Source organism: Lolium rigidum, chromosome 2 (genome assembly GCF_022539505.1).
Source record: "Lolium rigidum isolate FL_2022 chromosome 2, APGP_CSIRO_Lrig_0.1, whole genome shotgun sequence".
Taxonomy (NCBI): domain Eukaryota; kingdom Viridiplantae; phylum Streptophyta; class Magnoliopsida; order Poales; family Poaceae; genus Lolium; species Lolium rigidum.
This window is the reverse complement of record NC_061509.1, coordinates 213,351,317-213,365,577: the sequence shown is the minus strand read 5'-3', so window position 1 is coordinate 213,365,577 and position 14,261 is coordinate 213,351,317. Positions and strand designations below refer to the sequence as shown.

At 46.2% G+C, this 14,261-nt stretch overlaps 2 protein-coding genes across 2 annotated transcripts; both read left to right on the top strand.

Moving 5' to 3' along the window:
• The first annotated feature begins 2,107 nt into the window (after window positions 1-2,107).
• LOC124688087 (pathogenesis-related protein 1-like) lies at window positions 2,108-2,930 on the top strand. Its single transcript, XM_047221804.1, has 2 exons — window positions 2,108-2,387; window positions 2,475-2,930. The coding sequence occupies exons 1-2, from the start codon at window positions 2,201-2,203 to the stop codon at window positions 2,744-2,746; spliced, it is 459 nt and encodes a 152-aa protein (XP_047077760.1). The 5' UTR covers window positions 2,108-2,200; the 3' UTR covers window positions 2,747-2,930.
• An 8,666-nt stretch (window positions 2,931-11,596) lies between these two features.
• Window positions 11,597-12,354, top strand: LOC124688086 (pathogenesis-related protein 1-like). The gene is made up of 2 exons (XM_047221802.1): window positions 11,597-11,828; window positions 11,915-12,354. The coding sequence occupies exons 1-2, from the start codon at window positions 11,642-11,644 to the stop codon at window positions 12,184-12,186; spliced, it is 459 nt and encodes a 152-aa protein (XP_047077758.1). The 5' UTR covers window positions 11,597-11,641; the 3' UTR covers window positions 12,187-12,354.
• Window positions 12,355-14,261: the final 1,907 nt, after the last annotated feature.

The window sequence follows — 14,261 nt, the reverse complement described above, 5'->3', positions numbered from 1 at the left end:
ATACGCTTCAATGATCTGATATTCTTTTTTTCTCTCTCTAAGAGCCTGGATAAGAGCTCCCGCTTGGACATGCCCTAAGCCATATAAATTCACTCTTCTTCCTTGCACTAAGCTCTTCCTCCTCCTCCAACCACGCTTTTGTAAGCGATCCGTCGTCCAAACTCTATTTTGTGTGATGAGCCAAACAAGGAACTTGGCCTTAGAAGGGCTCAAGCCTTCCACATCGTGTCTTGTACATGGGAGAATAAATCGATCCAAAATATTGCACCTCATAGGCTGATTTGGCCAAGTATAGACCATTCGCCGTGAGGTTCCAAACAATGTCATCCTCCACATCATCAATGAGATGGATGCCTTGCAAGCACATCCAAAGATCCGCAAATTGCGCAAGGTGGTCGATGGTGAAATTATCATCCAAGGTAATTTTCCTAACCCATTCGTTGCATCTCATGGCTTGATTAACTTTCCAAGATTTCCTCTTCGAAATGGTGAAAATTAGAGGTGTGATATCAATTGGCTTCCTCCCCCAACACAAGGGGCCTCCCAAAACGGAGTTTTGCAACCATTGCCGATGGTGATAGTAATAGCCACATAGAAGATGTCCATATCATCCTTAGAGCATGTTTTCCGAAACCAACCGAAATTTTTATCTGTCACTTAGCAAACATGAAGCCCAAAACTGAAAGAAGATGGCAACTTCCGGGAGTAGAATATGCCTAAGCTTTTTCACAGGCAGAACTTTCATGTGCCCTGATTATACATTTATGCTCTGATTTTTAGTAGCTTTTGTTCCCATCGGCCATCAACTTTAACTCTTTAATTAAGATTATGGTACACGGGTTGACAGCAGTTGCTTAGCTTTGCTCGAAGCGCATCGTCGAACATGGTTCGACAGTACTGAAAGCTGAAGCGTTCCTGCGCTATCAGTTTATACAAAAAAAATGTTCCAGAGAAGTTTGCACAGAAAATTCTCTGACATATTTCTCTTAGTTATGAGTACTGCTCGAGCCAGTTACAGCTGCCATATTAATTCTCAACTACGAACAGTGTCGCTAGGAAATGATTCTGTCAGACTGAAACTAATTCAGAATTCAGTGGCTTCAGCTGTAAACGCATGCTTCATGTGCTACTCTACCCGTGAGCAGAGCAGATGGCTTCGTTGAGAGCAGTGCGCCAGTGCTAATTCCGCAATACGTAACCGTCCAAGCATGAGCTCCTAGTCTCCTACAACGAAACGAGCATGGGCTTTGTTGATAGCAGTGCCAATGCGTGACCGTCCGAGCATGGGCTCACGAGTCGAGTCTAGAAGAGCAGATGAAAATGACTCCTGCAACGAAACGAGACGTTAGAGCATCTCCAGTCACGTCCCCAAAATGAGGTTTGGGGATCGCAGACAAGAAATGGGGAAAAAACTGTCCAGTCACGTCTCCCAAAACTAATTAGCGTCTCATTTTGTGTCCGGATGCATAAAGTCTCTACCGGGGACGCCGGACACAAAAACAGCGTCCACATGCATGCATGCAGCCCCTAGTCCCCACATGCTAGTCTCTTCCTCCACACTTTCTCTCACATACTTTTCTCACGTGGGGTGATCCCCTCTATTAAAATGCATGCATCCGGACGCTGTTTGAGGGTCGCGGCTGGGAATGGCCTCTTTTTTGTACAGATTTTTGGTCTCTTTTTGTCCAGCACGATCCCAAATGTGCCCCAAATCATTTGTGCCGGACGTTTTTTGATGGACGCCACTGGAGATGCTCTTATCCAAAGAGCATATGCCTTGGTACGGTACGCTCTCTCACGGCCAGTGGCTGCTCCATCTACTGTACCAAATGACTAGTGCTAGCGAGTTTTCATGAGGAAAATCCCAGAATACCCGGGGTACTTGACGGACGACTCATAGAGGAGAGTAGCAAGATGATAAGATAGTTTACTAGCGCGCGGCGCACGAGAGTCCACGGCCATCACATCAAATTAAAACTAAGCTACACGCGGATGCATTGGAATATTGGATACATCACCCTATAGAGGATAAGAAACTTTATTAGTATTGGATGCATCCTTGCACATAATGCAACTCAGGCTTCATCTATTTAAAGTGCTTGCTTCCTCTCTCCAGGAAACCACAAAACATTATTTCTCCTCTAGGTACAATACTCTCAGCTCACACATCTGCACCCAGTTGTAGTCGATAATCGTAGCAATGGCCTCCACCAACAGCTGGACCCTGGAGCTTGAGTCGAAGGTGGCCGCGCCGCGCAAGTTCCGCGCCTGCGTCATGGACTGGCACAATCTGGCACCCAAGCTCGCCCCACACATCTTCGACAGCGCCCACCATGCTGAAGGAGATGGTGGCATCGGCAGCGTCAGGCACTACAACTGCAACTCAGGTATGCATACCACACATAAGACATGAATTCATGCCGCCTGCTGTCTAGCACACATGTTCAAACCATAACACGCAATTGATGGTGCAGCCATGCCCTTCAACGTCATGAAGAAGAAGGTCGAGTTCCTCGATGTGGACAAGTGCGAGTGCAAATATACCATCGAGTGTGACGGCACTGAGACAGCCACGTTTAACGTCAAGGTGAAGCCAACGGCCAACGGTGGGAGTGTGGCCAAGGTGGAATGCACGTACAAGGGCGTGGAGGGGAAGGACAAGATGCTCAAGGCTAAGGACTCTGTCACTGAGATGTTCAACACTGCCGAGGCCTACCTCATCGCCAACCCGGACGCGTACAACTAAGTCAATAAAGAGGATCATACATAATAATGGTTGTTTTCTCTTCAATCGAATAAAACTGCTCCAACCTCGAGGTGGTATGACAGATCAAACCAGGTGTGGACTTATTAAGTTAAAAATACCGCGAGTATTTGTAACCGTTAAATAAATAATGGTTTAAAGAAAATGGAGAGTGGGTTTGTATGAAGTTGTTGTCACTTGCTTATGTATCTTCATCATGGTTCGCACAAGAATAGAAGGAAGTATGTGAAATAGATGACACTCTTATTTGGAATTAGTAGCTTTTTCCAGCCATAAAGTTAGCAATATATAGAAAATGTACAGGCTCTTCAGTTGATTTTAAAAAACAAGAATGAGAAAGAATAGTCAAGAACTCGAAAGACCAACACAAAATCATCAACTAAGCAGAAAAGGTGTTAACTGTTAAATATGGATTAAGCCATATAAATTCACTCTTCTACCTTGCGCTAAGTTCTACAACCTCTATTAGAAAATAAGTGACTCAACTTTATCTAGATATACGGATGTATCTACACACATAAATGCGTCTAGATACATCCGTACCTAGACAATGTTGAGTCACTTATTTCCGAAATGAGGGAATATCTATTACTCAAGACATGTATGACATAATCTAGGTCCCTGGATCATATGGCCATAATTGCATGCTATGAAACATACACAATCAGAAATCTTGCCATAACTATGACCACATCAGATTTTCATCATCAATTAAGAATCCAAAAGCAACTAAATAGTTCTAGGATTCTTGAGCTATATGCTACATTAAGGACATGCCATAGTTGCATAATTGATATGACTCAACTATTCCAGAGTAAAAGTTTCAGCATCAGTACTGTGTATACCATATTTGGGTGATTGCAAAGGGATTAAGTGATAACAAAATTGCAGTTGTCACTAAATCAATCAATCCATACCGTTGCTAAAAGGGGAACAATGTTGACGTGCTTCGGGAGCATTTAATAACTTCCTCCCAAACTACACATCTCTCAGCATCATTGACATGATGGACTTCATCAAAGTCACCTGATTGCATCATCAATCACATATCAGGTACATGAACCACCCTTAATAAGATTACAAAATGTAAAGTGGAAAGTGAAAAACAGAGCATGTTACACTATGAAAAAACAGAAATGCAGTGGCATACTCATTGAATATCCCTATCCCGTGTACCACTGTGGAGCATTGAGCATAATATTTCTGTTGTCATAATTAAGCAAGTTGTCTCTGGTCTGATGCCAGCGTCTCCAGTAAGAAATCTCACATCAAACTTCCTGCAAAAATCTCTGTATTTGTGATTGCTGGTAGTTTCAGTGGGAGCAGTACAGACAGCCCTAGTGCAATGCTGCATAATAACACTGCCTATTATCACAGTGTCCACACTTGCATTCTTTTTATCAAGACATATCAATACATGTTATTTGCGACCGTTTGAATAAACTGGTACAGTGCATAGAGAAGTACTGTAAAAAAGTATGTGGTACATCAATGTACTTACAAAAGTAAAAGTGTACATATATCAGGATTCTCAAAGCAACTATAAAGTATTCTAGTAACCTCTGTAGCTCAAGCAGATTACTGACCACAAATAACAGAGCAAATAAGAAGCATGAATGGCCGTAGTTTACAAAAAATATACATAAAAAAATCAGGGAAGTCAGCCATACTTTTGCTGCTAAAGCAAAGGCATACTCTGCAACAACTGTCTTTCCTGCTGACATATGGGCCGCCACAATGACTGATCCCCCTTCTTGGCATAATATATAACCTATTTATGGTAGATATAGAGAATATATAGGTTAGTGATTAGATCAGACATTCAGTATCATACTATGTATGCATAACCTTGATTGGAAATATTAAAAATATGGAGGAAGGAAACATCACTTCTCGCTTCTATCTCTATGTAATGGAAAGAGGATTTGAAAGATATGCAGGATTACTTGTCCATTAACCACTCCAGTGTTTCAAACAATGGTGGTAAAATCATATGAATGCAAACTTATGAGTCTTTAGTCCACAATTTTTTTTTATCATACTCCCTCCATCCCACGGAACTTGTCTGAACTTTGTCAAAATTTAGACGTATCTAGATGCTAAATAATGTCTAGATACATCCAAATTTTGATAAAGTTCAGACAAATTTCATAGGATGGAGGGACTACATTAACTTGAAGCCCTTCACAATATGGATGTGAAGGGCGTAAGAGGATGGACAGACACAATTTCAAGTTTGTTAACGATGATAGCTGCCATGCATACAGAAAAGTTCTCCCATCCTCACTAATTCTAAAACAAATTTACAAATTGTGGCATACATTTGCTTGGTAAGTTAAAATGAATGTTTTATATTCGTGGTAATTTACAACGCAAAGGTGTAGACTGTAGATTGTCAAAGAAGAGATATAGTACTGAATAAGGCCTATTTTTTTTTTGAAAAGTTAAGCAAAGCAACGTAAAGGAGGAGGGTTGTGATAGACTTGGCGAGCCAACGTAAAAAACCCAGCCACTCTTATGGAGATGAAACCCAAAAGATTTTCGTTGGGGCGTAACCCTCTTAGCGACGCGCCATATCTGAACCCGGGTGTGGTGTCAAAAATAGGCAAGGGCCGGGTCGTCACCCCCTAGGTGGCGCGCCGTATCTTGATCTAGATACGGTGGCAAGTGAGCAAGGATCGGGTCGTCGCATCCTTAGTGGCGCGCTACATCGGCGCCCGGGTGTAGTGGAAAATGAGCAAGGGTCTTCGCATTTGACTCGACGAGTGCGAAGGGTAAGGAAACTAGCCGAGCCTAGGAGGTTTCGCTTAGGTAGCTGGAACGTAGGGTCCCTGACAGGTAAGCTTCGGGAGCTAGTTGATACAGCGGTGAGGAGAGGCGTTGATATCCTTTGCGTCCAGGAGACCAAGTGGAGGGGACAGAAGGCGAAGGAAGTAGAGGATACCGGCTTCAAGTTGTGGTATACGGGAACGACTCCAAACAGAAATGGAGTAGGCATCTTGATCAACAAGAGCCTCAAATTTGGAGTGGTAGACGTCAAGAGATGTGGGAACCGGATTATCCTGGTCAAGCTCGTAGTTGGGGACTTAGTTCTCAATGTTATTAGCGCTTATGCCCTGCAAATAGGCCACAATGAGAACACGAAGAGGGAGTTCCGGGAAGGCCTAGAGGACTTGGTCAGGGGTATACCCAGTGGCGAAAAGCTCTTCATAGGAGGAGACCTTAATGGCCACGTGGGTACATCTAACATAGGTTTTGAAGGGGTGCATGGGGGCTTTGGCTATGGCATCAGGAATCAAGAAGGGGAAGATGTCCTAAGCTTTGCTTTAGCGTACGACATGATCGTAGCTAACACCCTCTTTAAAAAGAGAGAATCACATCTAGTGACTTTTAGTAGTGGCCACCACAGCAGCCAGATTGACTTCATCCTCTCAAGGAGAGAAGACAGGAGTGTGTGCCTAGATTGTAAGGTGATACCTGGAGAGAGTGTTGTCCATCAGCATAAGCTTGTGGTGGTGGATTTCGGCTTTCGACTTCGTGTCCAGCGGGATAAGCGTGCGAAAGTCGCTAGAACGAAGTGGTGGAAGCTCAAGGTAGAGGTAGCTCAGACGTTTAAGGAGAGGGTCATTAAGGAGGGCCATTGGGAGGAAGGAGGTGATGCGGACAATATGTGGATGAAGATGGCGACCTGTATTCGTAAGGTGGCCTCAGAGGAGTTTGGAGTGTCCAGGGGAAGTAGAAGCGGAGTTAGGGATACCTGGTGGTGGAACACTATTAAGGAGAAGAAAGATTGTTTCAGACGCCTGTACCTGGATAGGAGTGTACCAGGATAGGAGTACAAACAACATGGAGAATTACAAGATGGCAAAGAAGGTCGCAAAGCGAGCTGTGAGTGAAGCAAGGGATCAGGCGTATGAGGACCTCTACCAGCGGTTAGACACGAAGGAAGGCGAAAAGGACATCTATAGGATGGCCAAGATCCGAGAGAGGAAGGGATGTTGACCAAGTCCATCAAGGACGAAGCATACCAGCTCCTGGTGAAGGACAAAGAGATTAAGCATAGATGACGGGAGTACTTCGATGGGTTGTTCAATGGGGAGACTGAGAGCTTGTTTTGTGCGACGAATCCAGGAGTATGAGGTCAAGGAGGCGTTGAGAAGGATGAAGGGAGGCAAGGCAATGGGCCCTGATGGTATCCCCATTGAGGTGTGGAGAGGCCTCGGAGACATAGCGATAGTATGGCTAACTAAGCTCTTCAACTCCATTTTGGGGGCAAACAAGATGCCAGAAGAATGGAGACGCAGTATATTAGTACCAATCTTCAAGAACAAAGGGGATATTCAGAGTTGTACTAACTACCGTGGAATTAAGCTTATGAGCCATACAATGAAGCTATGGGAGAGAGTCATTGAGCACCGTTTAAGACGAATGACAAGCGTGACCAAAAATCAGTTTTGTTTCATGCCTGGGAGGTCGACCATGGAAGCCATCTTCTTGGTACGACAACTCATGGAGAGATACAAAGAGCAAAAGAAGGACCTGCATATGGTGTTCATTGACTTGGAGAAGGCCTACGATAAGATACCGCGACACGTCCTGTGTTGGGCCTTGTAGAAACACAAAGTCCTAGCAAAGTACATTACCCTCATCAATGACATGTACGATAATGTTGTGACAAGTGTTCGAACAAGAGATGGCGATGCCGATGACTTCCCGAATGGGACTGCACCAGGGGTCAGCTGTGAGCCCTTATCTATTTGATTTGGTGATGGATGAGGTCACAAGGGATATACAAGAAGATATCCCATGGTGTATGCTCTTTGCGGATGATGTGGTCCTAATCGATGATAGTTGAACAGGGGTCAATAGGAAGTTAGAACTTTGGAGACAAACCCTAGAATCGAAAGGTTTTAGACTTAGTAAAACTAAAACTGAGTACATGATGTGCGATTTTAGTACTACTAGGCACGAGGAGGAGGAGGTTAGCCTGGATGGGCAAGTGGTGCCTCAGAAGGACACCTTTCGATACTTTGGGTCAATCCTGCACAAGGATGGAGATATTGATGAAGATGTGAACCACCGGATCAAAGCCGGATGGATGAAGTGGCGCCAAGCTTCTGGCATTCTTTGTGATAAGAGAGTGCCACAAAAGCTAAAAGGCAAGTTCTATAGGATGGCAGTTCGACCCGCAATGTTGTATGGTGCTGAGTGTTGGCCGACTAAAAGGCGGCATGTTCAACAGTTAGGTGTGGCGGAGATGCGCATGTTGAGATGGATGTGTGGCCACACGAGGAAGGACCGAGTCCGAAATGATGATATACAAGATATAGTTGGGGTAGCACCGATTGCAGAGAAGCTTGTCCAACATCGTCTAAGATGGTTTGGGCATATTCAGTGCAGGCCTCCAGAAGCTCCAGTACATAGTGGACGGCTAAAGCGTGTTGATAATGTCAAGAGAGGACAGGGTAGACCACACTTGACATGGGAGGAGTCCGTAAAGAGAGATCTGAAGGACTGGAGTATCACCAAAGAACTAGCCATGGAAAGAGTCACGTGGAAGCTTGCTATCCATGTGCCAGAACCATGAGTTGGTTACGAGATCTTCTAGGCTTCACCTCTAGCCTACCCAACTTGTTTGGGAATAAAGGCTTTGTTGTTGTTGTTGTAAGCAAAGCAAAGTTTGACCAAACTTTCAAATAAAACTATCAAGACCTATGACACTATATAGATATCATATGAAAATATATTTGATGATGCATCTAACGGTGTTGATTTTGAATTGTACATTTTTTTTCTAAAAACTTGATCAAACTTTACCTAGTTTGACTTTTGTAGGAAAAATATAAGACTTATTCGATAAAATGAAGGTAGTTTCACGCTATTACAGTATTCACCATTGGATGGACCACTACAAAAGCATGAATATAGCAAAGTGGAAAGAGAAACTCAAACTGCATAACCCCGACCCCCCGTGTCGCACCCAGGCGGCACCGAGGGCAACCTCTCCGCCACCGCCCCGCCTAGCCCTTCCCCGGCCTCCTCCGCCGCTGCCGCCGGCCCTTGCCGCGGTGGCGGCGGGCCCGTCTGCCAAAGGTGGCTCGGGGGGCTCGTCTTCTACGGAGGTGGCGCCGGTGGCCTGGTCGACGCGACTGGGACGACGACGGCGAGCTCGCCGGCGCGCGGAAGCCGGGGCGGCCCCGGGAAGTTGTGGTGCTCTCCCTCGTCGCCTCGTCGGGGTGGAGGCGCCGGTAGTCGGGTGTGGCCGGGTTGTGCGGGGCACGGCGGATCGAGCTCGGCCAGATCTTGTCTTGGCCTCGCGCCGACGGCGGTCCGTGGTGGAGAGCTGTGCTGCGCGTCGGCGGCCGAGGAGGGCTCGGCAACGACGTTTGCAGGGATTGCGGCGTGGAAGTTGCCCGGGGCTGTGCGGCATGGAGGACGCAGTTTGGTTAATCTGGCCAGATCTTTTGATCAGCGGGAGTGGCCACATGTGTTGGGTTTGGTGGAAGACGGTGATGGCGCGCATGATGGCGTGCTCCGGCTGCCCTGCCAGTGAAGGAAGCCTCGGCGGGAGGGTGCTTGCTCGGGTGAAAGCTCTGCCAGACTTGGTTGGTGCCAGCGATGGCGACGCCCCAGGGCGCCGTTCCCCTTCTTGAAGGCATCGTCGTGGAGCTCCAACCTCTTCTGCCTTCGAGGATTCGTGCCCTCCAGGTGAAAACCCAAGCTCTTGCCTCGGCCGGACCGGGCGACGGTGGCGGTCTCGTTGCTTCCCTTCTTGGAGGCGTCGTCTTTGGAGGGCATGTCCTTCACTCGGCGAGGGTGGTCTGGTTGCCGGGCTGCGTTGCCTTACCGTCTGCGTTGGAGGATGCCGAGGCGGCTGCCTCGGGTAGGTGGCTGTGAGCCGGGGCGGCGGCCCCGGAAGGCGGTGCGGCAACATCTCTATGGTGCGGGGATGCGGCTTGTCACGGCTTGGGTGGCGACCCTGGCTGTGTGGGCGGCAGGGTAGTCGGCTCGGTCGGACGCGTCCTAGAGGGGACGGTCGGACGTTATGTCGGGGCGGCGGCCCCGGATGAGTTGGTGTGATCCCGTGGTCTGCGGTCGTTTGCCCTGTGCAGCTTGGGTTGCGGGTGGACGGTTCGTGCAGCGTTGCAGCTCGAGAGCGAGCGGTGGTACGTCGGGGCGGCGGCCCCGAAAGGTGGTGGTCTTGGTGGGCGAGCAGGGCGCGACGGAGCAGCGGTATGTCGGAGCGGCGGCTCCGAATGTTCGTCATCTTCAAGGGTGTTTGGCCTTGGGTCGTGTGGGCGATAAGGTGACTCTCGACGGTGGGCTTGGCGGCAACGACAATGGTGCTGAGCATGGTTTGGTTGCTGCAAGACCGTGTTAGTCGGCTCCGTCCCGGCGTGTCCGAATGTCTTCAGGTTGGCCTCCTCTTGCTGTGAAGTCGAAGCTGCCTTTGGGTGGTGTACGATGACCTTCGAGGGGTGGTCCGGCGATGAAGGTCCTTTTCGGCGCAGGTCTTGTGCATCTCCTTTCCGGGGCTCGTCGTCAGAATCGGAGCTACCGGCCTTTTCTTGGGGAGCCATCTGTTTGGCATAGGCCAACTCGAGCTTCGCGTTTGCGTAGCTTCTGTGGGTAGCCAGGGTGGCTCAGTGTGCCCTTCGCGCCGTCGTGTGGGCGGGTGTGGGCTTGACCCTGTTGTAGATTTTCGCCGTTTTTCTCCTAAAAACCGAGCACCTTCTGCTTAATTAATGGATGAGGCAAAGCTTTTGCCTCCGTTTAAAAAAACAAAAAAAAATGAATATAGCAAAGTAGTATGGCAAAAAGCAAATAGACTCTAATTCTCGTTCTGCCATGCGCAATTAATGCCTCTGGCCCACAATACTGCAGCTGGCTGCTGGTCCACATGGGTCGATCAAGGTCACTCCACAGCAATAGCTCAGCCAAACCGATGGGCAGTCCATCCTGCGGCATGTCCTCAATTCGAAATTAAGCTATAGGTGGCTACACGGTGTTTTCATTTTTTTGCATCCATTATGAACTATCTCATGTTGCTTGTGTATGTACTGATGAACGATCAACATCTTATATTTCAAGGGATGGCTTCTTCTACTATCGAAGATGAAGTCATGGGAGGCTCGACAAGCTGATCATCCATTTGATACCATCTTCCGTAGTTTTGTTTCATGTATGATACATATTGCCTTTTATTATATCTGAAGTTGTGAGTTGAATTGTTGAAACACCATTAAATAGAGTGCTTAAATTAGCTATATTCTATTATGCCTTAGAACTGGGGTAATTATAGACAAAAAAAATTTGCCCTTTGTCGTTCGCCCGTGGCGTGACAAATTCCTGGCTCCGCCGTTGGCTACACCACCTACTACTCATCACTGAACAGCGTGCATGGGCTCATCACGAGACTCGAAGCAAGAAAATTGAACATGTATGCTTTCGGCGCTGCTGGCGCTGTGACATGTCACCATCCCGCGCTTGCACTTGCAAGTTGCGAGCTCTCTCGGAGGCGCTCATGGCCGCACAACGCGCACATATTTATTGGCATTGGATGCATCCTTACACATCTCGGAACTAGGAAAATGTGCTACCTATATTCGCGTTGGATGCCCTTTCTCATTTTTTGCTTTTTATCTGGACGCCCATTCTTCTCTTTTCATTAATTTCTCCATCAATTTGTACACGCATTCGTCCCTTCAACTAAACATTTGAAAAAACTTCACGGACCTAGCTTCACCAACGCGTGTTTCATCTATTTAAAGCGCTTGTTTCCTCTCTCCAGGCAACCATCAAACATCAGCTCTCCTCTAGGTACAATAACTCTCGGCTCACACCATCTGCACCCGGTTGTAGTTGATAATCACAGCAATGGCCTCCACCAACAGCTGGACCCTCGAGCTCGAGTCGCGAGTGGCTGCGCAGCGCAAGTTCCGCGCCTGCGTCATGGACTGGCACAATCTGGCACCCAAGCTCGCCCCACACATCTTCGACAACGCCCACCATGCTGAGGGAGATGGCGGTATCGGCAGCGTCAGGCACTACAACTGCAACTCAGGTATGCATACCACAAATAGAAATACATCCATGTCACCTGCTGTCTGGCAGACCTGTTCAAACCATAACACACAATTGATGGTGCAGCCATGCCCTTCAACGTCATGAAGAAGAAGGTTGAGTTCCTCGATGTGGACAAGTGCGAGTGCAAATACACCATCGAGTGTGACGGCACTGAGACGGCCACGTTTAATGTCAAGGTGAAGCCAACGGCTAACGGTGGGAGTGTGGCGAAGGTGGAATGCACGTACAAGGGCGTGGAGGGGAAGGACAAGATGCTCAAGGCCAAGGACTCTGTCACTGAGATGTTCAACACTGCTGAGGCCTACCTCATCGCCAACCCAGATGCGTACAACTAAGTCAGCAAAGAGGGATCATACATAATAATAATGGTGCTTTCTCATGGATCGAATAAAACTGCTCCAACCTCTAGGTGGTATGCCAGATCAAGCTGAGTGTGGACTGATGAAGTTAAAAATACCACGAGCATTTGTAACCGTTAAATAAATAGTGGTTTAAAAAATTGGAGTATGGGTTTGTTTGAAGTTGTTGTTGCTTGCTTATGTATGTTCCTCATGGTTTGCACAAGAATAAAAGGAAGTATTTGAAGCACATGACACTCTTATCTGGAATTAGTAACTTCTTTCCAGCCATAAAGTTCAAAATATGTAGAAAATGCACAGGCTCTTCAGTTGATTCAGGAAAAAAGGAGAACGACAAATAATAGTTTCCAAACAACACTTTCGAGAATGAGAAAGAATAGTCAAGACATAGAAAGAACAATACAAAATCATCAACTAAGCAGAAAAGGTGTTAACTGTTAAATATGGATTAAGCCATATAAATTCACTCTTCTGCCTTGCACTAAGTTCTACAACCTTCGTTCAAAAATAAGTGACTCAACTTTATCTAGATACAGATGTATCTACGCACATAAATGCATCTAGATACATCCGTACCTAGACAAAGTTGAGTCACTTATTTTCTGAACGGAGGGAATACCTATTACTCAAGACATGTATGACATAATCTAGGTCCCTGGATCATATGGCCATAATTGCATGTTATGGAACTTACACAATCAGAAATCTTGACACCACATCACCTTAAGATTTTCATCATCAATTAAGAACGCAAAAGCAACTAAATAGTTCTAGGATTCTTGAACTACTATATGCTACATTAATGGCATGCCATACTTGCATAATTATATTGTGTATACCATATTTGGGTGATTGCAAAGAGATAACAAAATTGCAGTTTTCACTAAATTGGTCAGTCCATACCGTTGCTGAAAGGAGAACAATGTTGATGTTCTTTCAGGAGCATTTAATAACTTCCTCCCAAACTACACATCTCTCAGCTTCATTGACATAATGGACTTCATCAAAGTTACCTGATTGCATCATCAATCACATATCAGGTACATGAACCACCCTTAATAAGATTACAAAATGTGAAGTGAAAAGTGAAAAACAGAGCATGTTACACTATGAAAAATCAGAAATGAAGTGGCATACCTATTGAGTAACCCATATAATATCAGCACCAATGTGGAGCATTGCGCAAAATATTTCTGTTGTCATAGTTAAGCAAGTTGCCTCGGGTCTGATGCTAACGTCTCCAGTAAGAAGTGTCACAACAAACTTCCCGCAGAAATCTCTGTATTTATGGTTGCTGATAGTGGCAATGGGAGCAGTACTGTAAGGGTATATTGCCCCTATGTGTGGTTTTGGTAATTAATGACAACCCCTATGGACTAATGTTTTCATTAAGTTTATATGAAGGAATATTCCATAGGTACTACTTGTACTCCATATGTTGGATTCAAGTATGGATGCCATGAAGATAAAGATATACCTTGTGTATTGGCATCAAGATCATCGGTTAGAAGATACAAGGTTGAGTCGTGCAAGTTCAAGATGAGCATCTCAAGTGGATCACATGCTTGAAGCTTGCCGTCCATTTGGTGACATTGGACATGTGAAGATGTGCATCAATGGAGCTTTCCCATCATGGTGTATGTGGGAGCATTTGCGAGTCTTCACGAAGCAACGATGATCAAGTAAGGCATTCCGGCTTGTGTAGAGCTTGAAGAGTTATCATCAAGATCAAGCGGGATGCGCAAGGCACAGGTATGACCTTGATAGGTTTTCCTTTTACCGGTCTCAAGGTGGTTGTTGGGAGACCGGATTATAGGATAGATAGCCGCACTATCAAGAGGGGCTTTCGGTTAGGTAACTTGATCACGTCGTCTTAGGGAGCTCAATCCTTTGCATACTTTGCATATCCTTATTGCTTCTTGGTGTTTCTCTGTGTGAGGTTCTTGAGCTTGTTGCTAGCTTTACAACAAGCCCAAGTTCATCGAAAACGGAATCCGCATGCATCTTCTATTGCGTTTTCGAGTTTGGACGTCTTCACCGTTTCTTGACGG

What these genes read in the sequence shown, in the direction of transcription:
- LOC124688087 (XM_047221804.1), top strand. Translation starts at nt 2,201, where the DNA reads ATGGCCTCCACCAACAGCTGGACCCTGGAGCTTGAGTCGAAGGTGGCC. An exon ending in GCACTACAACTGCAACTCAG is followed by an intron (nt 2,388 to 2,474) that starts GTATGCATACCA and finishes TTGATGGTGCAG; the next exon opens with CCATGCCCTTCAACGTCATG.
- LOC124688086 (XM_047221802.1), top strand. Translation starts at nt 11,642, where the DNA reads ATGGCCTCCACCAACAGCTGGACCCTCGAGCTCGAGTCGCGAGTGGCT. An exon ending in GCACTACAACTGCAACTCAG is followed by an intron (nt 11,829 to 11,914) that starts GTATGCATACCA and finishes TTGATGGTGCAG; the next exon opens with CCATGCCCTTCAACGTCATG.